Here is a 24,453-nt window from a genome sequence, read left to right on the forward strand (position 1 = left end):
TTCTTACTTTACTACCTTAAATTTATGTTAGTGTTTATCTTTACCCAGATTAAGAGGATTAGATGACAGTTGATTAATTAATAAACAGATTCCGACCTTTTAAATATCTACGGTTTGGGTTTGTTAGAGTTTACTCTGTGTAATTTAGTAACACGTAAAAACCACCTGTCTAATAGGAAAGTGTTTGAATCTGGATCCAAAGTCCTTCTGAGTGGAGTTTGGATGTTCTCTCTAGGTGCATGTGAGGTTAACTGGTGACTCTGAGTTGTTTGTCTCGGTGTTGGCCCTGTGACAGACTGGAGACCTGTCCAGATGAACCGCACCTCTCATCCAGTGACCGTTGGGATTCACTCCAGCAGCCCTGTAATTCCTTAGAGGACAAACAGTTAGGATGATGGACGGATGTTTTCCAAGGATTAAACCTAAAGCAGCAGATGAATTAAAGGCAGTATTAGCTTATAACACCAAAAAGGCTTCATGTCATGTCCACCCCCACCTCCACCACCCACCTGTCTCACAGCTGATGACTTTGCCTCCTTTTTTACCAACAAGGTGGCAGCCATCAGCTCCCAGTTCATTCCTCCTGTCAATGACATTCTGCTTACTAAACCTGACGATGCATCTCACTTCACTTTTTCAACACTGTCAGAGGACGATGTATCCACTCTCCTCCTCTCCAATCGCCCAACCACCTGCTCTCTGGATCCGATCCCCTCTACTCTTCTTCAAGCTATCGCACCAACACTAATACCAGCCATTACACAGATCATCAACACCTCTCTCACAACAGGCACCTTTCCCACCTCGTTCAAGCAAGCCCAGATCACTCCACTTTTGAAGAAGCCTTCTCTGGATCCCTCCCTTGTGGAGAACTACAGACCGGTCTCTCTTCTTTCATTCCTGGCCAAGACTCTGGAACGTGCAGCCTTTAACCAACTCTCTGACTTTCTTTCCCAGAATAACCTCCTTGATGTCAATCAGTCTGGCTTCAAGAGTGGGCACTCCACAGAGACGGCACTTCTGACTGTTGTGGAATCCCTACGGGTGGCAAAAGCTGCAGGTAAATCTTCTGTCCTTATTCTATTAGATCTATCTGCAGCCTTTGACACTGTGAACCATCAGATTCTCATGACTGCCCTCTCAGACCTGGGCATCTCTGGATCAGCTCTAGCCTGGCTTCGGTCATACTTGTCCGAACAAACCTTTAAGGTATCCTGGCAGGGGCGTGTCTCTGACTCTCATAACCTCTCCACCGGTGTACCGCAGGGCTCAGTCCTTGGTCCTCTTCTTTTTTCAATCTATACTTCTTCTCTAGGCTCTATCATCCATTCTCATGGCTTTTCTTATCACTGCTATGCAGATGACACACAGCTCTTCCTGTCTTTTCCGCCGGATGACTCAACTGTCTCATCTCGCATCTCTGCCTGTCTCTCTGACATCTCTGCCTGGATGAGAAAAAGACACCTTCAACTCAACATAACCAAAACTGAACTTCTAGTCTTCCCTGCCAGACCTTCAACTCAACACAACATCAGCATTAACATTGGATCTGCAGTGATATCCCCTACTAAGTCAGCCAGAAACCTGGGGGTCATCATTGATGACCAGCTGACCTTCACAGACCACATCGCCACAGTCGCTAGGTCGTGTAGATATGCCCTCCACAACATCAGAAAGATCAGACCCTATCTGACGGAATACACGACCCAACTCATTGTACAGGCGTTGATCTTATCTCGCCTGGATTACTGCAATGCACTACTGATGGGTTTACCGGCATCCACGACCAAACCCCTCCAGATGATCCAAAATGCGGCAGCACGCCTCATTTTCAATCAACCTAGAAGGTCTCATGTCACACCGCTCTTCAGATCTTTACACTGGCTTCCTGTGGCTGCAAGGATCAGGTTCAAAGCTCTGTCTCTTGCCTACAGAGTGGTGAACTCCACAGCTCCATCTTATCTCAATTCAATCGTTCAGGTCTACATCCCCTCCCGTCCACTGCGCTCAACCAGGGAACGTCGTCTGGTGGTACCAGCACCACACAGTCGACACCAAGGAAAACTGTTCAGCTCAGTGATCCCAAGATGGTGGAATGAGCTGCCTATCTCTGCACGCTCAGCCACCTCACTTGCAATCTTTAAAAAACTGCTGAAAACAGAACTCTTCCACATCTTCCTTTGCACTTAAAAAAATAAAAATAAAAAAAATAAAAAATTTCTACCCTTTCTTTCTAACATCTCTTGAAACAGAAACACTTTTTTGATAGCACTTTGCTTTGATGTTGTTTCTTCTTGACTTAGATTTTGTTTGCTTGCCTTGTTCCTCACTTGTAAGTCGCTTTGGATAAAAGCGTCTGCTAAATGACTAAATGTAAATGTAAATGTCTCAATGTCCATGAATGTTTCTATTCATTTGTCCTAACTCTGGGAAATGCTAACTTTGTAATTATATTTTACTATTAAACTAATTCATTTACATTAGACATTCATTTACCCATTAATTGAAGAGACCTCTAAAGCAATTGTTTCCTCTTTAAAGCTCCCAGTCCACTAGTGTTTCCATTAATTAATATATTAATTAATATTTTTAAATTCAGATCAAACTGATGATTTCTTCAGATTCAGACACAACAGTACGTGCTTTGAAGCCTTTGTTTGTTTTTCCTGTTGTAGTGGGATAAACAGTAAAAGGTCAGAGGTCACACACACACTTCCTGATGATCTTTAGTTTTCCAGTAAACACGACAGTTGTGTTTATTAGTGCTGCCGAGTCCTGACATGCCGACCTTTAAACAACGCTTCAGAAATGTTCCTGTGTTTCATTTCATTTGTTCCTGCAGGTCCAGACTCTGGACTACGGCGACCTTCAAGTGCAAAACACAACAACAATTCACCAATTCAAGGCCACTGTACTGAGCCCTGAACTCTTTCAAACCGTGACGATAATTATAAAAATAATACTAATGAAACGACCCATTAAATGTTTAATTATTGCTGTAAAATAAAACTCAAAGAACAAAATGAAAACATGATCTACTTTTTGAACTAGAGATTAAAGGAGCATTCCCCCACGTCATGTCAGTCTCTCAGTATAAAAACCAGAAGTCAAACTTTATGCACAGAGACCAGTAATTAGTCAGAGCCCTCCTCGGTTTCGCCTCCAGAGCCTCGTTAACTACCTGACAGGAACTCTCCTGTTGTTTGTGTCCAGCTCATGTCGATGACTCAACTGTCAGTGTTTGGTCTGGTTCAAGTCGAACCGACTCTGTCAGCCGTGTCGCTGTCCCTGCGTCCTCTGGGAGACACTCGGACCCTCGTCAACGCCAACGAATCGTGTCCTGACAGAAACACAATCAGAGAGCAGCTCCACTTCTTCAACCTGGAGTAGTTTGACACAGAACTTTCTCATCTTGGTTCTTCTGAACAACAGAGTCCAGAAAACTTTCTTAATCATTCCACTGGCTCTTTGTAACCAAACACCAGGAGGAGGAGCCTCAGGGGACAGGTGAGGCAGGGAAATAATACTGATACCTGGGTGAAAGACAATCTATAGAAAACACCGAGCAAATTTAAATAAGATCCAGTCACTGAGACAGTGACAAGTATGGGAGGACGCTACTGAGCATGCTCAGTGGGCCCAACACCACAGAGGCATTAGGAACATCTGGGTGTGGAACAATGAACATTTGGAAACCAGTTCTCCTTCATCGATCCAGGATCACAGCCAAAGACCAGTTTCACTGTTTCAGCTGTTTCAGCTGTTTAAAGATGAACGGAGCTGAAACAATCAGCTCGGATCCTGAAGCTGGATCAGACTCCGACTGGAACAGGAACGGAGCCTCTGACGTTCGTTTTCCTCAGTGTCACAGCGTTTTACTAGACGTCCACTGATGAAGGTCAGAGAGTGGCTCAGAAAAAGGTCACCTCTTCATCATCGTCATCGTCACCGGGCGCCTCCAGCAAACAGGAAGTGAACAGGAGCCAAGATACAGCAGTAGTACCAGTAGTACCAGTATTACTACTAGTACTACTACTAGTACTACCAGTATTACTACTAGTACTAACAGCGATAATAATATTTAAAGTCATGAAGAAGATGAACATTTAACGATGAAATGAAAACTCAGTGACACTTCAGTTTCATCATCCTCATCCTCATGAGTCCCGTTCTCACTGAGCATGTGCAGCCCCCACCTCCCTCCCCACCTCCCATTTCTATAAAATAGAATCATCTCGGGTCTTTTTCTATTTTTCTATTTGAAAACGCCGAGACACAGGACGATCAGGTGAGAGAACACTTCCTATTTCCTCTAATGAACAGGATTATTATGGAGGTCAGTTTGTAATTAATACTAATAAAACTGAACTTCTTATTTTTATTATTATTATTTCTAAATAACATTTATTCAAATATGTTGATTAGATTTTAAATTGCTGAGCTGTATGGAAGATTTATCATGCCTAAAGAATCCACCTGTGGAACCTTTGACCTGCGTTCAACATTGGTCTGAAGCCTGAAGAACATTTATCTCAGTGGTTGTTTCCAAAGTGTGAAATTAAACATCTGAAGAGAAGAACTCTGCTGAGATCAGGTCTTTTTATGGTGAATTGATCTTTGTCTTTATTGGATTTTTAAAAGTGATTTAAAGGTTTTACTTTTATTGACAGTGGTCATGTTTCACTTTGTGGATTCAAGTCTTCTGGTTTCACAGTGACACAGAGAACTGGAAATAAAGAATCTGTATGAATTCAACATGTTTAACATCCACTCACTTTCAGTCTAATCACCGATCAATAGAATCTGATCATTGATGAGCAATAAACCTGCGGTCTGTGGGTTCCTACTCCCTCACTTTGTCTGTGAAGGTGTCTCTGCCCTTTCTCTTGTCTTGTGCTGCAGCTTGTTCCTGCGGACATGAAGCTGAATGTGCTGCTCTGGTTCGTGGCTCTGCTCGGTCTCGTCCTCCCCCGTTCCGCTGACTCTCGACCCTCTGTGGCCCCCGCCAGTCCCCGGCTCCTCCTCCTGCCACGGCCGCTGCTCCTTCGCCTGTGGGAGGAGTTCTCCCTGAGGCTGGGTGGAGGAGGTGCCGCTCCGGACCTCCCCCCCTCCTCATCGTCCTCGTCGGTGACCCGGGCTCTGCCGCAGCAGCACCGGGAGCTGGAGGAGCGGGTGGAGAAGGAGAAGAGGTCCGACGAGCCTCCCATCTCTCTGGATCTGACCTTTCACCTGCTCAGGGAGGTCCTGGAGATGGCCCGGGCCGAGCAGATCGCCCAGCAGGCCGACAGCAACCGCAAACTGATGGATGACTTCGGGAAATAAAGAAAGAGGCTTTTAATTAAATGAATTTCTAATATTTTATAATTTATAATAATTCATGTTTTCTCTGCAGCTTCAAAACAGAGAGAGAGACAGAAAGAGAGAGAGAGAGACAGGGAGAGAGACAGACAGGGAGAGTGAGAGAAGACACTAAACAGAGTCAATAAAAAACCTTTATTAAGAATTCAAAGAATTAACTTCTCACAGGGTTCAACTGCTGAGTTCTACTAATAAAAAGATTGTTTGACTGTTCAGCACAATGTGAAGAAATAAATGCAAACAGATGTTTTCATGAGGTGGTGGATTTATTTCCCATCAACATTGACAACACTGAAAAATGTTTAAAAATGATGAAATAACTGCAGAAAATGAGAATTACCAAAAAGAATAAATACGTATGACAGCTGTTCAATAGATAATTATATAAAAGAATGTCAGTGAGGATTTTCAGGTGGTCCAACATTCTGGATTCTGACCTCAGGACACGTGAGGATTAATGCAGGAGAAAAGTTCATCATCAGAATCAGACTCATTTTTAGTGAAATTTAGTCATTTATCAGATGCTTTGAGTTTGGAACAAGATGCAGAGTTCTGGTTCTTGAAAACTGAGTTTGAGGCAGCGTCGGTCGCTCCACCATCGTGGAACCACTGAGCTGAAATGCTTCTCTTTTGAAGGGATGTGAGCGAACCACAAGACGTCATTTGCTTATTCAAACAAATGTGATTGTAAACGTTCACTGACCTGTGTTCATTTTAAAGATTTTATGATGAAGCTGAACCAGAGGTGAAAAGTTACTGAACACATTTACTAAGATTTCTCTTCTTGTTGGAAGCACTACTTCGAAAACTGTTTAAACCAAATCAGTTTTATCAGTCAAACTTTACTTATTTACTATATATCATGTTAATAATCTGAATCCACAGAGTAACTGAACTTATTAGATGAATGTACAGCAGTTGATCAGATTTATAATTCAACCACAAGAGGCACAATCCAGTGTCATGTTCAGGAAGGACAGCCGCAGTAAAACATTTACCAAACCAATCATGCAACTCATCAACACAACGTCCATATCAAGATTCAAGATTCAAGATTCAAGATTCAAAAAACTTTATTGATCCCAGAGGGAAATTGTTTTGCCTCATTACCATTGTTCTCAAAACAGACAGAAAGAAAAGGAACCACAACCAGGAAAGATCCAACACCAACATAAATACACAAACATAAATACACAATAACATCAATACCGAAAAACTCAATATATATACAGAATATGTAAATAAATGAGTAGATAAGTAGAATAGATAAATGAAATTGGGTCAGTATATTCACAGCAAGGTTATGACAGTATCACTTCCCCCACACCTTACAGAGGGGGGAGGAATTGTACAGATTGATGGCCACAGGTAGAAAGGATCTCCTGTGGCGCTCTGTGGAACATTTAATGTTAATAAATCTTTGGCTGAACGTGCTCCTCTGTCCAACCAACACACTGTGCAGTGGGTGGGAGGGATTGTCCAGGACTGAGAGGAGTTTGGACAGCATCCTCCTTTCAGCCACAACATGTAGAGGGTCCAGCTCCACCCCCAGAACAGAGCCAGCCCTCCTAATCAGTTTGTTTAGTCTGTTAGTGTCTGCCACCTTCATGCTGCTGCCCCAGCAGACCACAGCATAGAAGATGACACTGGAACCACAGACTCATAAAACATCCACAGCATGGTGCTGCAGACGTTGAAGGACCTGAGTCTCCTCAGGAAGTACATCCGGCTCTGAGCCTTCCTGTACAATGCTGATGAGTTTTTGGTCCAGTCCAGTTTGTTGTCCAAGTACACTCCCAGGTATTTGTACTCGGACACGACCTCCACCTCCTCCCCCTGTATAGAGAGAGGGATGACAGGACTCCCAGATTTCCTGAAGTCCATCACCAGCTCCTTTGTTTTGTTGATGTTCAGTTGCAGATGGTTGAGTCCACACCAGTCAACAAAACTGTCCACCACTCCACGGTACTCCGTGACATCGCCACCCGTAATACATCCTACAACTGCAGAGTCATCAGAGAACTTCTGAAGATGACAGGACTCTGAGTTGTACCTGAAGTCTGAGGTGTACAGGGTGAAGAGGAATGGAGACAGAACTGTCCCCTGTGGAGCACCTGTGCTACTGATCACAGTGTCAGACACACAGTTCTGCAGGCGGACGTACTGTGGCCGGTTGGTGAGGTAGTCCATGATCCAGGAAATCAGGGGAGTGTTGACTTGCATGTTTTTTAATTTCTCTCCCAGCAGTGCAGGTCAGATGGTGTTGAATGCACTGGAGAAATCAAAAAACATGATCCTCACTAAGCCCCCAGGCTTGTCCAGGTGGGTGTAGGTGCGATGGAGAAGGTGTATGATGGCGTCATCCACTCCAATATGGGGTTGGTAAGCAAACTGGAGGGGGTCAAGTGAGGGTTGGACCAGAGGTCGGAGGGACTCCAGGATCAGCCTCTCAAAAGCCTTCATGATGTGTGATGTCAGAGCCACTGGTCTGAAGTCACTGAGGACTCTGGGACGTGGCGTCTTATTCACTGGAACCAGGCACGACTTTTTCCACCCTAGAGGAACTCTCTCCAGGTGCAGGCTGAGATTGAAGATGTGTTGGAGAACAACACATAGCTGAGGAGCACAGGCTTTCAGCACCCTTGGGCTGACTCCATCAGGACCTGCAGCCTTTGTGGGGTGAAGCCTGTTCAGCTCTCTTCTCACCTGCTCAGCTGAGATTGTTAGGGTGGTGGCTGAGTCGTGTAGGGGAGGGACTGAGGAGCAGTTGCTAAACTGAAGTGGGCTCAGTGGATCAGCCTGGAATCGATTGAAGAAATTATTAAATTCATTGGCTCGGTCAACAGTCCCCACATTCTCCTGGCTGCTGGACTTGTAGCCAGTGATGGTCCTCATACCCCTCCAAACCTCCCTGGTGTTGTTCTGTTGAAGACTCTGTTCCAGTTTTTTCCTGTAAACCTCCTTCCCCTCCCTGATCCTGACAGACAGCAGTCTCTGGACCCTCTTTGCTGCCTCCCTGTCTCCTGATCTGAATGCCTTCATTTTGTCATTCAGGATGGCTTTGATGTCTTGAGTGACCCAGGGCTTATTGTTTGGGAAGCAGCAAATGGTTTTTGTAGGTACGTGGGTGTCCACACAGAAATTAATGTAGTCAGAGATGCAGTCTGTCAGTCCATCGATGTCCTCACCATGAGGTTCACAGAGAGACTTCCAGTCTGTCTCTTCAAAGCATCCCTGCAGGGCAAGGTGTGCCCCCTCTGTCCACCTCTTTACAGTTTTAATGGTGGGAGGCTGCCTGTGAACCAAAGGTGTGTATTGTGGGAGGAGATGTACCAGGTTGTGATCCGACTTTCCCAGAGGGGGGAGGACAGTGGAGCTGTAGGCATCTTTAACATTAGCATACATCAGGTCCAATGTCCTCTCCCCCCTGGTGGGACAGCTCACAAACTGGGTAAAGGTAGGAAGTGTCTTATTGAGGGTGGCGTGATTAAAGTCTCCAGAGATCATAAAGAAGGCGTCAGGGTGTCTGGTCTGCAGGTTGGAGGTGACCGTCTGAATGACGTCACACGCAGCAGCAGTGTTAGCGGATGGAGGAACGTAAACAGATTAATATGGAGTGAGAAAACTCTCTGGGCAAATAATATGGACGAAGTCCCACAGCCAAAAGTTCAATATCAGGGCTACATACACGCTCTTTCACAGTTACATGACCAGGATGGCACCACCTGTTGTTAATGAGAACGGCGAGCCCCCCTCCTCTCCTCTTACCGCTCTCCTCTCTCCTCCTGTCCCAGCACACTGTGCTGAAACCGTCTATATTAACACTGGAGTCAGGAATACCATCATGCAGCCATGTCTCTGTGAAACACATTAAACTACACTCTGTAAAGATTTTCTCCATCCTCACCAGAGCTGTCAGTTCGTCCATCTTATTGTCCAGTGATCTCACATTACCCATAATCAGAGAGGGGAGATGAGGTTTGAATCTTCTCCGTTCTTTATTTCCACCTTGTTGTTTTTTGCCTCCTCTACATCCCCTCGTTGTCCTTCTTCTGATCTCCTCTGGGATGTTTAAAGTCCCGGACAAAGTTTGATCCTTTACTCCGGCCGTCCTCAGTAAGATCAGCTGATCCCGGGTGTAAACAAAGGAGCTGTCTCCATGGTGATGGAGCAGCTGTTGCACTGCGGTCTTTCGGATCAGTGAGAGAATGAATCCAAAGGTAAAAACTGAGATAAAAACTCTCTCGAACAACATGATCTGAGAGGGTAAAACTTAATTTCAAAACTAGTTACTTATCAACACAAAAAGAATAAAAATAACAAGATAAAAATACAGAAAAAGACATCACAAGATGAGAACAGCGGTAAATCGGCTGCAGCAAGGCTCGCGCCTGCGCACTGATTTGATATCAAGACCAGGGAGCAGGTGGAGGAAGATATAGAGAGGTGGAGGTGTCCTCTGGAAAGCAGAGAAGGTTAGCTGCAGTAAAACAGAATACATGTGTGAATGAGAGGGAGCAGAGGTAAAGAAGCTGCAGGACTTTAAGGACTTAGGGCCAACACATGTCAGGTGTTTGAGATAAAGTCAGATTGAGTTGGTTCCCAGGAGAAACTGGGAACATATCAGTAAATGATGCTGAGGTCGGAGCTGCCAGGCAGGAGGTGTAGAGGAAGAACAAAGAGGAGGTTTATGGGTGTAGAGAGAGAGTACATGGAGTTAGTTGGTGGAGGATGGAGAGGATGAAGAGGATGAAGGGGACAGGGTTAAATGGAGGAAGATGATTCACTGTGGTGACGCCTGAAAGGAAACAGCTGAATAGAAAAGAAGTTGTTCAGATTTCCGCTGTTTTTTAAACCCAGTGATTCTTAATAGACTCTTAAAATGACCATAAATGACGTACATTTGAGTGAACTACTCCTTTAAATCAGAAGCTGGAAAAAAGGAGGTTTCTACTAAAACTATTTATTTAACAAAACACTTTTTCAATGAATAAACAAACTAAAATGTTTTCAATTCTCTGATTCCAAAGATTTTTGTTAAACGTCTGTTAAACAACAAATTCTAATTTTCAGAAATTAAAATAACAAAGATTCAACAACAGGCAGTTCTGCTGAGAAGGACACTGGGTCCTGAACTGGGTTCTCTGGCTGTACTGGTTTTATTTCTGATTGAGCCAGCTGAAGGAGAAGACGTGTTTGGGTCCATCTCTGTCGTCCGTCTCGTTCTGATCAGACTGAACCTGCAGCAGGAGAAGATCAATCAATAAGTGCTATGAACAAGAGTGGATCACAAACCTACAAACTGGTCTTCTGTTTCTCTGTGTGTGGAGTCTTAAATTTCCCAGCAGCACCTGAACACAGAGTGATGTCACACCTGAGAGGCAGGGCTAGCAGTAGGAGGGGGCACAGGAGGCGGGGCCTGGTTGGTTGACGAAGGTGTGGGGGGCTTGGGCTGTGAAGTCACAATGGGAGGAGCCTCTGGTGGTCTATGTGGAGGCGGTGCTGAGAGCTGAACTCCTGGAGTCTGGACAGGTGAGAGAGGAGGTTGCTGATTGGCTGCGAGTCCTGCAGCTGGTGCAGGTGCAGAATGCTGCGACTCAACTCCACTTCCTGACATCGCCCTGACCTCCACCTCATCTTCGTCGTCTTCATCGTCATCGTCTTCATCAGCTGAAGAGAAACACAGGATTAGCTAGAGACTAACAGGCTAATATGCTAACAGGGTAAGCGTGGAAGGAACGTGTACATTAGGACGCTAACACATTAGCATAGAGCAGCTCAGCGAGATATAACACAGTGGATGGATGGGAATACAAACACTTTGGTACACAGCATGTTATGCTAAATGTTGGCTCTTTAGCTTTAGCTTCAGGCTAACCCTTTAGCTGCTATCATGTAAATCGGAGTGACCGACTCTGGTCCTCACGGACCACAGTCCTGCTTGGTTTCCATCTATCCATGCCCTAACCACTGCCGATTACCAACCGGAAACTAATTCTGACTGATAGTTGCTCCAAGTAAATCTTTTATTAGCATGCATCATGTGCTAGCATAAATTATATAGGAACTGGTATCTCCTGTTAAACCACGAGCCTTACCTATTTTATATGCTAACATGTTAGCATATTAACATTTTAGCATGCACCCCCTCACTCGTATTAGTTAAACACTGAGTGAATGCTAATAACATCCGCAATAACAGAACATCCTCTTTGCTATGCTAACATGCTGACATAGTGATGTATTGATCTTCTGGTCTCTGATTGGTCAGTACATTTGATGAAGTCGATGCTAATTAGCGTTCTCCTCTGATGATCAAAGTTTGCCTTGAAGTGATCCATGTTCTCGTAGCCAAGTTGGAGTTTATCCAGGTGAGACGTGTTGGTGCCGTCCACGATCCTGATCAATAAAACTTTGTTAACACATTAGAACTTTAATAAAATCGTCGTCGTATGTTGACGCTGCAGACAGATGTTAAATACTCACTTCTGTAGCAGAGGTTTGGCGTTCTGTGGGAGACAAATCCAAGTTACTCATCACATCAAAAAATGGAAAATCTGATCAAAAATCATCTTTTACCTTTTTAAATTAGCTCATGGTGAACACGTTCAACGTCACATTTTATTTTAGTGTTCCCCAGAAAGATTAAATAAATAAGTAAAAACTACTCCTACTACTTTACAAGAACCATGTGATAGACTAGACCTGGTTAACTTCCTGCCAACTTGGGTTAGTTAACTCGTCTTGGTGTGTTCTGGTTCACCTGCAGAAACAGGGCCATCTCAGACTCATCCATAGTCTGGATGGCGGTCTCCAGCAGCTTGGCAGTGTTGTCCAGGTGGTCACTATACTTCCTCCTCAGACCTCGGATGTAGTCTAGTTTCTCCTCCTGCTCAGAGTTGATCCTCACTGTCATCTCACCTTTTTTTTCCTCCAGAAGGGCAAACAGGTGATCAAATGTCTCGCACACCTTCGACTTTTGTCTGCGGCCGTTCTCCTGAAAACACATTTAAATGTGGTAAATCCAGGTAAAGCAGGGGCACAGACATCGTTAGCTAAACCCCAGGTAAAGCAGGAGCACAGACATCCTTAGCTAAACCTTAGGTAAAGCAGGGGCACAGACATCGTTAGCTAAACCCCAGGTAAATCAGGAGCACAGACATTCTTAGCTAAACCTTAGGTAAAGCAGGGGCACAGACATCGTTAGCTAAACCCCAGGTAAATCAGGAGCACAGACATCCTTAGCTAAACCTTAGGTAAAGCAGGGGCACAGACATCGTTAGCTAAACACCAGGTAAAGCAGGAGCACAGACATCCTTAGCTAAACCTTAGGTAAAGCAGGGGCACAGACATCGTTAGCTAAACACCAGGTAAAGCAGGAGCACAGACATCCTTAGCTAAACCTTAGGTAAAGCAGGGGCACAGACATCGTTAGCTAAACACCAGGTAAAGCAGGTGTGCAGCAGCTGAATGAACTCACGTCTACAGCTCTGCAGGTTTCCTCAAGATGACTGATGATGGCCTGAATCCTCTCGTTGTTCCCGACTAACATGGAGATACAGTCGGTGAGCTCGGCCTACACACAGACATTTAGCGAGTTGAAAGCGAATCCACCTGTTTCATTCACTCATCAGTGGGTGCTGATGTTCACCTGCAGCACTTTACCTGCCGCAGCCCACAACCTAACTGTATGTACCTGCAGAAGGAGAATGTCTGTGAGTGGGTGGTAGCTGATGTAAGTGTGTGTGTTGTTGACCTTTTGCTGGGTGAACACGCTGTTCAGCGGGGCGACTTCACAGTCCTTGTGGTTTCCGAACACCTTACACAGGGAACAGGTGGGGACGCCGCAGGTGACGCAGTAGATGTTGATCTTCTCGTCTTTGTGGTCCTCACACATCGGCTGCTCCAGCTTCGGCTCCACAGACGGTTTACTGCTGATAGACAGACAGGCAGAAAGAGACAGAGAGACAGGTGGACAGAGAGACAGGTGAACAGAGACAGAGAGACAGGTGAACAGAGACAGAGAGACAGGTGAACAGAGACAGAGAGACAGGTGGACAGAGACAGGTGAACAGAGACAGAGAGACAGGTGGACAGAGACAGAGAGACAGGTGGACAGAGACAGGTGAACAGAGACAGAGAGACAGGTGGACAGAGACAGAGAGACAGGTGGACAGAGACAGAGAGACAGGTGGACAGAGACAGAGAGACAGGTGGACAGAGACAGGTGAACAGAGACAGAGAGACAGGTGAACAGAGACAGAGAGACAGGTGAACAGAGACAGAGAGACAGGTGGACAGAGACAGAGAGACAGGTGAACAGAGACAGAGAGACAGGTGGACAGAGACAGGTGAACAGAGACAGAGAGACAGGTGGACAGAGACAGAGAGACAGGTGGACAGAGACAGAGAGACAGGTGGACAGAGACAGAGAGACAGGTGGACAGAGACAGTGGGCGTTTCAACGTGTCACCTGCTCCGACCGCTCTCTGATCTATAAAACACGTACGACATTAAACTAATAACGTGGAACCACCGGGCGTCAGTGTCTCTGTCCAACTGATATAGTTCGGAACTCAGACACAGTCTCAGTGTTTAAGTCTAGGCTGAAAACCTATTTATTTAGTCAAGCATTTTTTCTAAATAGATTTGGGAAGGACTCATGGACGTAGAGCATTATGGTGAACTGGTATGTTTAGATGCTGTCTTCCCAACTCTCACTGATCACTCAGGTTTGTTGATGGTGAAGTGTTCGGTTGCTCTACATCCCAGTGAGCCCTCATGTCTGTGTTTCCTTCTGAACCCACCCTTTTAGTTAGGCTGTCATAGTTAGTCCTGCCGGAGTCCCTGCTGCACTATTCTAAATATACATTCACGTCAAACTTTGTCTCACTGTGAATACAACTAACTGCAATCTCTCCTCTTCTCTCTCTTTCTCTCCCTCTCTCTTTTCCCTCTTCCTGTCTCTGATTTCATGACTCATACACATTCACTGTTCATGTACTGTTCTTTGGTTGTTTAAAGCTGCTTTGTGACAATGTCAATTGTAAAAAGCGCTCTACAAATAAAATTGAATTGAATTGAATTGAATATAAAATCAGAACCCAACTCGGTTCTTTTGTCCTGAACGTATTTATCTCAGCTCGTCCTCTGATCTGTGTCAGTATTTCTGTACAAACTAAAATAATCCTGCAGCCGTCTCACTGACCTACATTTAAAAATAGAGTCTGAGTGTCACAACTTGCAGCTAATGACAGAAACACCTGCAGACGACAACATAGGAAATTCAAACGCTGAAGTATAGTGTAAGTATAAATATCAAAGTTTCCAATATTTTCTGAAACTGAATTATTAACATAGTGAAAATAAAAACAATATTTTCTGTGTTTTTGTGTTTGACACAAATTTAACACAGATTTTAAGGAAATTTTAGGAAGTAAATTTCAATTCTTAAGTTTGAGAGTGAAACTGAAGGATTCTTATATTTCTCTTTAAATAAGGTGAATATTTTTATTTTTACCAGTGTAATAAACAAAGTCTCTGTAAGATCACATGTAGTCTTGCAGTCTTGTCACGCACACGGCAGCAGGAAGCTTTGATGATTACATCTGATTGGTTCATGTCACGCTGTCTTATCACATTCGGTGTGTGATTTTACATCTTTGAATGAATCTTTTCTTCTTCTTTGTGTTTGTAGAACTCGTGTCGTGTTTCGTGTTTCCTGTTTGTGGCCGTCCTCAAACTAAAAACATGTAGTTGTGAACATGATCCAGGTCCAAGCTGGACTCTGGTTCTTGTGAAATCCAGACTCACGTGAGTAGATGGAAACTAGAGCTCAACAGTGTCGACACAGTTTAAAAACACCTGAGATCCTTGTACCACTACCAAAATAAAAGCCACAATGTCACACCTGAATTAAACATTTGTGTGTTTATGGGTGAACTGTCCCTTTAATGACGTGCCATCCTCAGGTGTGATACACCTGTACACACACTGCACGGAGAGGATGTATTGATGACTTTCTCCTCAGTGTTTCAAAAGAGTGTTTGAAGCATCTGACTCGGTCCCCAAAACACAAGGCAAGCATGTGCATCCAGGTGCGTACAGGTGTGTTACCTGGTGGTCCCTTGTTTGTACATGTCGATGATGTTCTCCACCAGCAGGTTCCTCTGCAGTCCGTAAACCCCGTGTCTGTCCAGGACCACCTCATGTCGGCAGGACGGGCAGCGGAAACGACCTCCAGACGTCACCGTGGAGCCGCTCCTCGTTGACAGGTAGGGATTGGACGCCTGCAGGGGGTGGGGCATCAGGCAGGTAGACAGGTTGATACAGGGATTGGTCATGTTAGTTTATTCAGAGACTGGCAATCAGATTCGACCACGAGTCGAACCAGATTCAATCACAAGCAGCACAAAACATCCTGGTTTGATGTCAGTAGAACCTCAGTAGAACTCAGACAAGTTCAGTTTAGACTTAGGTTTATTTTGGAAGTGTTGACGTGTATCAGCGCATGTAGAACAGTTCAAACTGAATAAAGTAGAAACCAGTGGAAACACATCACTGATCTCAGTTTTGATTCATTTCTACAAATGTTTGTCAGATTTTTCAGAACAAACATGAGGCGAGTTTTAAAACTTATTTCTCTGCTGTGTAGCTCCAACATTTGATTTTTATTTCTAAAGGTTCAGTTTGAGAAGATGAATTATTCATGAATCAAGCTGAACGTGTTGGATTCTGCACAAACTGATTCACGAGACTCAAACCTTCATGTTATCAACAGCATCCAGTTCAACACTGGTTTAAATACTTGAAATGACTGGAATACTGCAGTATTTATACTTTTTAGAGCATGTAGAGTAGATCCCAAATGTCCCTTCAGAGATTAATAAAGTTGAACTTATCTTATTTTAGACAAACAAGTCTAAACAGGTAAAACGTTCCATTATTAGTTGACATTTAGTCAAACTGTCCCATCAAAGCAACTGAACTCTCAGTGATCGACTCCTGTTTACAGCAAACACACAGACGTTTAGACAGCCGCCACTGGTTCACTGTGACACTAAAATCATGATGATTCTGGATGAAGTTCTGCACTCTCTTTGTCCTCTGGTTTCTCAATGGATTTCTGGAGGTTATTCTGAAGACACCGACGTCCTCAGGAAGTTTCTGGTCAGTTTGTGTTCCCACTACACACAGTATAATGTACTGACGTGTGGAAATATAACACTTCACATATTTATACAGCAGAACTTATTTAAAACAGTGTCTTCAGTAGTTTGTCTGTTTGATCTGTTTACTTTTGCTTGTGCTCTTTTCTTTTTTCAGTTTTAGTTTCCAGGAGGCTGAAACAGTACGATTTGTGATTTTTGGCCGTTCTGCTCTGTGCACACGTTTAAAGTCGATGTGGATTGTGGAACTAATGAGTAAATGTCTCTTTGTGTCATTGAACACACCAATATGGAGCCGCTGCTCGGCTTCACCATGTAATGAAAACAGCACAGCAGCGAGTTCAACTGGACCAAACACACTCTGAAACCCAAGGTAAAAAGACCCGAGCGTGGCCCTCACCTGGAAGACGTCGTTGGCACACTTGCGGCACAGGTTGTGTTGGCAGGGCAGGATGACCACCGGCTTGGTGAACATCTCCAGACAGATGGGGCATACGAGCTGTTTCTCCAGACTCTCCATGATGCTGGATGAGGAGCTGGAGAGGAAGACAACGGTGACCTGGACACGACGGGGGAGGACGGGGGAGACGTGAATAAAATAAAGAAAAAGCAGCAGCAGACAGGAGCTGTGGTGTTGTGACGCTGCTGGACTCTGTGTGTGTCTGTTTTTAGACGGACGGACGTAAGCTGCTGTCCACATGTCCTTATATGTCAAAGGTCAGGAGAAGGCATGACAGAGCTGGGAGGGAGGGGGAGGTGGAGTAACAGGACAGAGTTTATTAAAGGGACAGTCCGCATCTCTGTCCAAGGAGCTGAGGAGGCTGCAGCTCCTCCTGCAGGTCAAAGTTCAGGTTTCATTAGAACTGGATCAGTAACAGACCAGGATCCTGCTCTGACTGCACCTACACCCCCCCACTCCCCCACCCAACACACACACACACACACAGAAACAGGTGTGAAGACGTGTTTGACTGCTCATCAATTATTTATTCACTGTCTAATTAAATTCATGCAGACGTTTGAAGCTGTGACATCATCACGTCACATGATCACAGTTCATTCAAATAGAATAAGAACAAAAGGAAACTGGTTTCAAACCAAAAGACTATTTACATCCACACAGACAGCTTGAAACACTGTCCTCACACATTAGAACAGGCAGCAAATGTTGAACTACGACCTTTATTTTAAAGCAGCTATCGTAACATATCAACAACCAATCAGGGGGTTAGTTTCATCAAATAGAATAAAGTCGGATGTCTCAGCCCCTGAAGGAGCAAAAGACGACCGCAGAATAAACATACAGTACAGATAAACACAGTTTTCAAACCAGATCCAGGTCCAGGTCCACATCCTTCAGTATTTGGACTGTAACCTCCACCACAGTCCGGAGGAGCAGACTCTCAGCTTTAATTTAAATGTGTGCACATCACAGGTGCTGGTTTCTTCCCTGATGATGCTCAGATACGTCTTCACTTCCTGCTGGTTTTTGGTTCTTTTACCTTCAGCAGGTGACATTCAGGTCAGCTGATTGAGGTCGGGGACTGACGTGGACTTACTGTAGATTCCACTTCTTTGTCTTTTGACGGTTTTCTGTCATCAGATCATTTCACTTCAGAATTCAGTCCTCAGTAAATACGACCGGTTCCACATGAACAACACCTTCTGCACAGGTGAGCTGCCAGCTGTCCAGGACCTCAAACTCTAATCTGGTTCTGGCTCTGGTGTCACATTCATCTGTTTTTACTCTGGTAACGGTTTCTGTGATGTCAGACTCTCCTGGAGGCTGTTCTGGATTCTGGAAGAATTCTCTGGACCTTTTATTCTCCCTCAGCTCACCTGAATGTTACTCCAACTGAAACCAGCAGGAGGTGAAGACAGCTGCAACAAAGGCTGGATCATCACCAGGAAAGAAACCAGCATCTGGCCCCTTTATGAACCAGAACTCAGTCCATGAATTAATTAAATTAAAGCCGACAGTGGACACTTTAATCACGGTCGATCCACTGTGGAGTCATACCGAAACAAAATGATGAAACCGTCCAAATAGTGGTGGACCTGACTGGTCGGGAGAAACAAAGACAAGTCACTGGGATCAGATTTTGGTTCTTTGGGGGTCCAGAAAAAAATTCTGATGCTCATGTTGTGTTTTAGTGTGTTTGTGGGTCAGAACTGGACCTGGACCTCCTGCAGGAATCCATCAGGTTCAGGTCTCTACATTCAATGAAATGAAGAAATCTCTGTGTCCCGTCTCAGCTTCATGTGTAGGTGTCCCCGTATCTGCGGTGTCCGTCACTGATGAGCTGAGTTTTCTCGCTGGCGTTCGTCGGCTGGTGGACGATCGGAGTCTCAGCGTCTGCACAGACAGACAGAAACCACTTTAAAGACCCACCGCTGATAGTGTCAGAGCCAAGGGGGACCAGAGGAGCAGAGGCTCAGACCACCAGCCCTCCTGAACCACAGCCGTTGAGATTTCAGTTTCATTCTTATTCAAGGGATCACTTATCGCATCTGGACAAACAGTGATCAGTGGAACTAAAGGACTAAAGTAATTTAATGGATGTTCCACAGAGTTTAAAACTACTTTACTTTTTATTTTGTAGGACTACCACAGCAGATAGTTACCTAAACCAGGTTATAGGTAACTATCAACTCAGACTCAAACCCTTTAAACTACATGGTTTAAAGGGTTTTAGGGGTTTCAACCTTAAACTAAATTCATTCTATATCTAAATTTAGGGGCTGGTGAATTTTAAAAAGCTCTTTAGATAAAATATGCTGAATAAACAGAATTAAAAACCTTAACTTATTAATGGGACATCAGGGAAACTACAGGGTAAAACACTGACGGCTCCAGTTTCCTGCTGCTAACATTTGTTAAGGAAAGCTGGAAGAGAAGAATGTGTCAAAATAAAAGCTCAGGACTTCCTGTCGTCTCACCGTTGTCGGGCTCATTCCGGATCTCTTCCTCCAGGTCGTCTGGAGACATGTAGTCCGACTCGGCCCCCTCCCCGGTGGATGGCGGCTTCAGTTTCCCACAGCAGCAGTTACAGCAGCAGCAGAGGCAACAGCAGCAGTAGCAGCCGGTCAGGACCCCGCACAGCAGGAACAGACCCTGGGATTAGAGGACAGAGGTCCTGAAGTAAACTGAGGCAGGACCATTCATGTACTGGTCAGTTCACAGGGATGCTGTGAGCCCCGCCCCCCTCACCTTGGCCCACCAGGTGGACAGCATGAAGTACGTGTTGACGTTGTCCTCTCCAAACTGCTGGGCCACGTAGAGTCCCAGAGACCCGTACGAGTCATAGATGTTCCTCTTGGTGAGGTCGGACAGGACGGCGTGAGCGTTGTTCAGCTCCTTGAACTTCTCCGCTGCTTCTGGGTTGTCCGGGTTCTTGTCTGGATGGTACCGTAGCGCCAGCTTCCTGACACCACACACAGGTTTTCACTAAAGGTTACTTACTGTGGTTGAAAGCTAATGAGTGTATGTGATGTTTCCCTTTGTGGGGATCAATCAGTTCTGATACATGAGTGTGTCAGCCGACCATCACCTGTTTACGGTAGGTAAGGGGGCGGAGCTCATCTCACCTGTAGGACTTCTTGATGTCATCATGGCTGCAGCCCTTCTCCAAACCCAGGATCTGGTACAGAGACTCTCCAGAGGTGGACAAAGTTCGCTGCCTCCCTTCAGACATCCTGACACCATCACCTGTCTCAGGTAAGGACATCAGACATACCTGGATCACAGCTTCAAGCATTCAGGTGAACCCACAGTAAATCCAGACTGATCAAACTGGAACAGTTTATATATATATATATATAAAAAAGTAAGGAAACCAAAGAACAAATAGTTGATATAGAAACTCACTGGTTTTTGTCTCTGACTTAGTTTCTAACATCAGGAAGTGTTTTATTAAATCCAGCATCAGTAACAACATCGTACAACTCCCATAAACAGGCCAGCTAACTGGATAACGACCTCAGCAGGAATCAGCTTCGGACGTACTAAAACATCTGCACCTTGAATTCCTCAACAAAACAATTCAGGTGGAGGGTGGAGGGTGGAGGGTGGAGGCCCCAATAACTGTCCGTGCTGACAAATGGCTCAGTAATGAAATTGTGTACTGGATGTATTATAAGGCCTGGGGCCCTCTTCCCCTGGTTGAAGATCCAGTCTTGGTCATAACTATTCCAGACATCAGTTTCCTCAGGATTCGGTCTAACCAGGAAGAATCCTTCGACTGATCTGAACGTAGTCATTCGACCCAAACATGACAGGATCCGACTGAACCTTGGTAAAATGTTCCTAAAAAGAAGCAGCGGACATGAAAACGGAGTCTGTTTCACTTAGTGAAAACCAGGTGTGTCAGAGTCTGGTTATCTTACGTTTTGGGACAACAAAAGTTAGAACCTGCTGTGTCACAAAGGGTAGAACGGTTCCTGAACAGTTATGTGCTGAGACACATGATCTACATGATGATGTCACACGACCTGTGAACAACATTAAAGGTAAATACGAAGGTTAAATACTGGTCTAAAGCTGGAGAAGGAGCCGTTACCTGTGTGTTGAAGCCCCGAAGTGTCCTGTCCTGAAGGAGCTGGAGCAGCTTCTCAGGTGTGTGTGGTCGCTGGTCCTGAAGAAGCGTCTACCTGTTCAGGTGTTCAGCTGTGGCAGAGAGGATCTCTCACAGCCCCATCAAAAATTCAGCAGCAGCTCAGCTCAAGTGACCACGAGCCGCCACGCCTGCTCAGGTTTCACTGAGCTGCTCGAATGGACACATTGTGATGGGGAGGGGAGGTCGCCATGACAACCAGGTGAGTCAGAGAGGGGTGGAGCCAAGTAGGGAGAGTCAGACAGAACAAACATAAGAACTGGATCATAGTAGTTGTAGAACTAGCTACTACTTAAACTGCAGTATAATACAGTTGTTGTAGTACTACTGTTACTGCAATATAATACAGTTGTTGTACTACTACTGTTACTGCAATATAATACAGTTGTTGTACTACTACTGTTACTGCAGTATAATACAGTTGTTGTATTACTACTGTAACTGCAGTATAATACAGTTGTTGTACTACTACTGTTACTGCAGTATAATACAGTTGTTGTACTACTACATAAACTGCAGTATAATACAGTTTTTGTAGTACTACTGTTACTGCAGAATAATACAGTTGCTGTAGTACTAGCTACTACTGTTACTGCAGTTTAATACAGTTGTGTAGTACTAGCTACTACTTATACTGCAGTACAATACAGTTGTTGTGGTACTAGCTACTACTTAAACTGCAGTATAATACAGTTGTTGTAGTACTACTGTTACTGCAGTATAATACAGTTGTTGTACTACTATTGTTACTGCAGTATAATACAGTTGTAGTACTACTGTTACTGCAGAATAATACAGTTGTTGTAGTACTAGCTACTACTGTTACTGCAGTTTAATACAGTTGTGTAGTACTAGCTACTACTTATACTGCAGTACAATACAGTTGTTGTAGTACTAGCTACTACTTAAACTGCAGTATAATACAGTTGTTGTAGTACTACTGTTACTGCAGTATAATACAGTTGTTGTACTACTACTGTTACTGCAGTATAATACAGTTGTTGTACTACTACAAAAACTGCATTATACTGCAGTTTTGTAGTACTACTGTTACTGCAGTATAATACAGTTGTCGTACTACTACTTAAACTGCAGTATAATACAGTTGTTGTAGTACTACTGTTACTGCAATATAATACAGTTGTTGTACTACTACTGTTACTGCAGTATAATACAGTTGTTGTACTACTACTTAAACTGCAGTATAATGCAGTTTTTGTAGTACTACTTTTACTGCAGTATAATACAGTTGTCGTACTACTACTTAAACTGCAGTATAATACAGTTGTTGTAGTACTACTGTTACTGCAATATAATACAGTTGTTGTACTACTACTGTTACTGCAGTATAATACAGTTGTTGTACTACTACTTAAACTGCAGTATAATGCAGTTTTTGTAGTACTACTGTTACTGCAGAATAATACAGTTGTTGTAGTACTAGCTACTACTGTTACTGCAGTTTAATACAGTTGTGTAGTACTAGCTACTACTTATACTGCAGTACAATACAGTTGTTGTAGTACTAGCTACTATTTAAACTGCAGTATAATACAGTTGTTGTAGTACTACTGTTACTGCAGTATAATACAGTTGTTGTACTACTACATAAACTGCAGTATAATACAGTTGTAGTACTACTGTTACTGCAGAATAATACAGTTGTTGTAGTACTAGCTACTACTGTTAAAGCAGTTTAATACAGTTGTGTAGTACTAGCTACTATTTATACTGCAGTACAATATAGTTGTTGTAGTACTAGCTACTACTGTTACTGCAGTATAATACAGTTGTGTAGTACTACTGTTACTGCAGTATAATACAGTTGTTGTACTGCTACTACTGTTACTGCAGTATAATACAGTTGTTGTACTGCTACTACTGTTACTGCAGTATAATACAGTTGTGTAGTACTACTGTTACTGCAGTATAATACAGTTGTGTAGTACTAGCTACTACTGTTACTGCAGTTTAATACAGTTGTGTAGTACTAGCTACTACTTATACTGCAGTACAATACAGTTGTTGTAGTACTAGCTACTACTTAAACTGCAGTATAATACAGTTGTTGTAGTACTACTGTTACTGCAGTATAATACAGTTGTTGTACTACTACTGTTACTGCAGTATAATACAGTTGTTGTACTACTACTTAAACTGCAGTATAATGCAGTTTTTGTAGTACTACTGTTACTGCAGTATAATACAGTTGTCGTACTACTACTTAAACTGCAGTATAATACAGTTGTTGTAGTACTACTGTTACTGCAATATTCAATTCAATTCAATTCAATTTTATTTGTAGAGCGCTTTTTACAATTGACATTGTCACAAAGCAGCTTTACACAACCAAAGAACAGTACATGAACAGTGAATGTGTATGAATCATAATAATGTGATTGTCCCTGATGAGCAAGCCGAGGGCGACAGTGGCAAGGAAAAACTCCCTGAGAAGGCAACAGGAAGAAACCTTGAGAGGAACCAGACTCAACAGGGAACCCATCCTCATATGGGTGATTACATGCTGTGTAGGCAGCAGTCCAGTATAACAGTTAATGTCTTTTAAGTTAATATGGAGTCCAGTTAGTTATTGCAGGCAGACTTGTTCCATTCCTTGACTATCGAGCGTTGAGTCGAGACCTCCAAGAAACAGCTTCCGACGTCCGCCGAGGCCGGGACAGACATCATAGTAGCTTGTGACCAATCCAGTCTCCAAACGCATCCCAAGGGCAAACGGTGGATCCAGGCGAAGAGATCTCCAGCCAGAAGTTGGGCATCAGGACGAGTCAGACAGGTCCAGAGGGCAAAGGGTGGAATGACGTGTAGCTCGACAGAGAGACAGGAAGAGGGAAAAGAGAGAGGGAGAGGGAAAGAGAGAGAAGAGGAGAGATTGCAGTTAGTTGTATTCACAGTCAGATAAAGTTTGAGGTGAATGTATATTTAGTGTAGTGCAGCAGGGACTCCGGCAGGACTAATTATGACAGCCTAACTAAAAGGGTGGGTTCAGAAGGAAACACAGACATGAGGGCGCACTGGGATGTAGAGCAACCAAACACTTCACCATCAACAAACCCGAGTGATCAGTGAGAGTTGGGAAGACAGCATCTAAACATACCAGTTCACCATAATGCTCTACGTCCATGAGTCCTTCCCAGATCTATTTACTCAAATGCTTGACTAAATAGGTAGGTTTTCAGCCTAGACTTAAACACTGAGACTGTGTCTGAGTCCCGAACGCTATTTGGAAGGCTATTCCATAACTTTGGGGCTTTGTAAGAAAAAGCTCTGCCCCCAGCTGTAGTTTTTAGGATACG

General features: G+C 44.0%; 3 protein-coding genes across 4 annotated transcripts; 1 reads left to right on the plus strand and 2 right to left on the minus strand.

Moving 5' to 3' along the window:
* Nucleotides 1–4,850: 4,850 nt before the first annotated feature.
* LOC113164105 (corticoliberin-like) lies at nt 4,851–5,322 on the plus strand. Its single transcript, XM_026363238.1, has one exon. It carries the CDS (start codon nt 4,918–4,920, stop codon nt 5,320–5,322), a length of 405 nt encoding a protein of 134 aa, XP_026219023.1. The 5' UTR covers nt 4,851–4,917.
* A 4,720-nt stretch (nt 5,323–10,042) lies between these two features.
* LOC113164097 (E3 ubiquitin-protein ligase TRIM63-like) lies at nt 10,043–17,193 on the minus strand. Of its 2 annotated transcripts, none has more exons than XM_026363229.1 (9): nt 16,927–17,193; nt 15,475–15,647; nt 13,115–13,289; nt 12,839–12,934; nt 12,122–12,355; nt 11,845–11,867; nt 11,633–11,757; nt 10,733–11,028; nt 10,043–10,598 (listed from the first exon to the last, which is right to left on the minus strand). In XM_026363229.1, the coding sequence occupies exons 1-9, from the start codon at nt 17,044–17,046 to the stop codon at nt 10,518–10,520; spliced, it is 1,323 nt and encodes a 440-aa protein (XP_026219014.1). In that variant the 5' UTR covers nt 17,047–17,193; the 3' UTR covers nt 10,043–10,517. The 2 variants fall into 2 exon arrangements, with proteins under 2 accessions (XP_026219014.1, XP_026219013.1); XM_026363228.1 differs by having other exon boundaries at nt 10,045–10,598; nt 13,115–13,292.
* Nucleotides 17,194–18,584: 1,391 nt separating this feature from the next.
* On the minus strand, nt 18,585–21,207 carry LOC113164103 (dnaJ homolog subfamily C member 5-like). Its single transcript, XM_026363236.1, has 5 exons — nt 21,086–21,207; nt 20,115–20,235; nt 19,738–19,951; nt 19,467–19,641; nt 18,585–18,882 (listed from the first exon to the last, which is right to left on the minus strand). Exons 2-5 carry the CDS (start codon nt 20,219–20,221, stop codon nt 18,785–18,787), a joined length of 594 nt encoding a protein of 197 aa, XP_026219021.1. The 5' UTR covers nt 20,222–20,235; nt 21,086–21,207; the 3' UTR covers nt 18,585–18,784.
* Nucleotides 21,208–24,453: the final 3,246 nt, after the last annotated feature.

This window comes from Anabas testudineus, chromosome 17, assembly GCF_900324465.2.
Source record: "Anabas testudineus chromosome 17, fAnaTes1.2, whole genome shotgun sequence".
Classification (NCBI taxonomy): domain Eukaryota; kingdom Metazoa; phylum Chordata; class Actinopteri; order Anabantiformes; family Anabantidae; genus Anabas; species Anabas testudineus.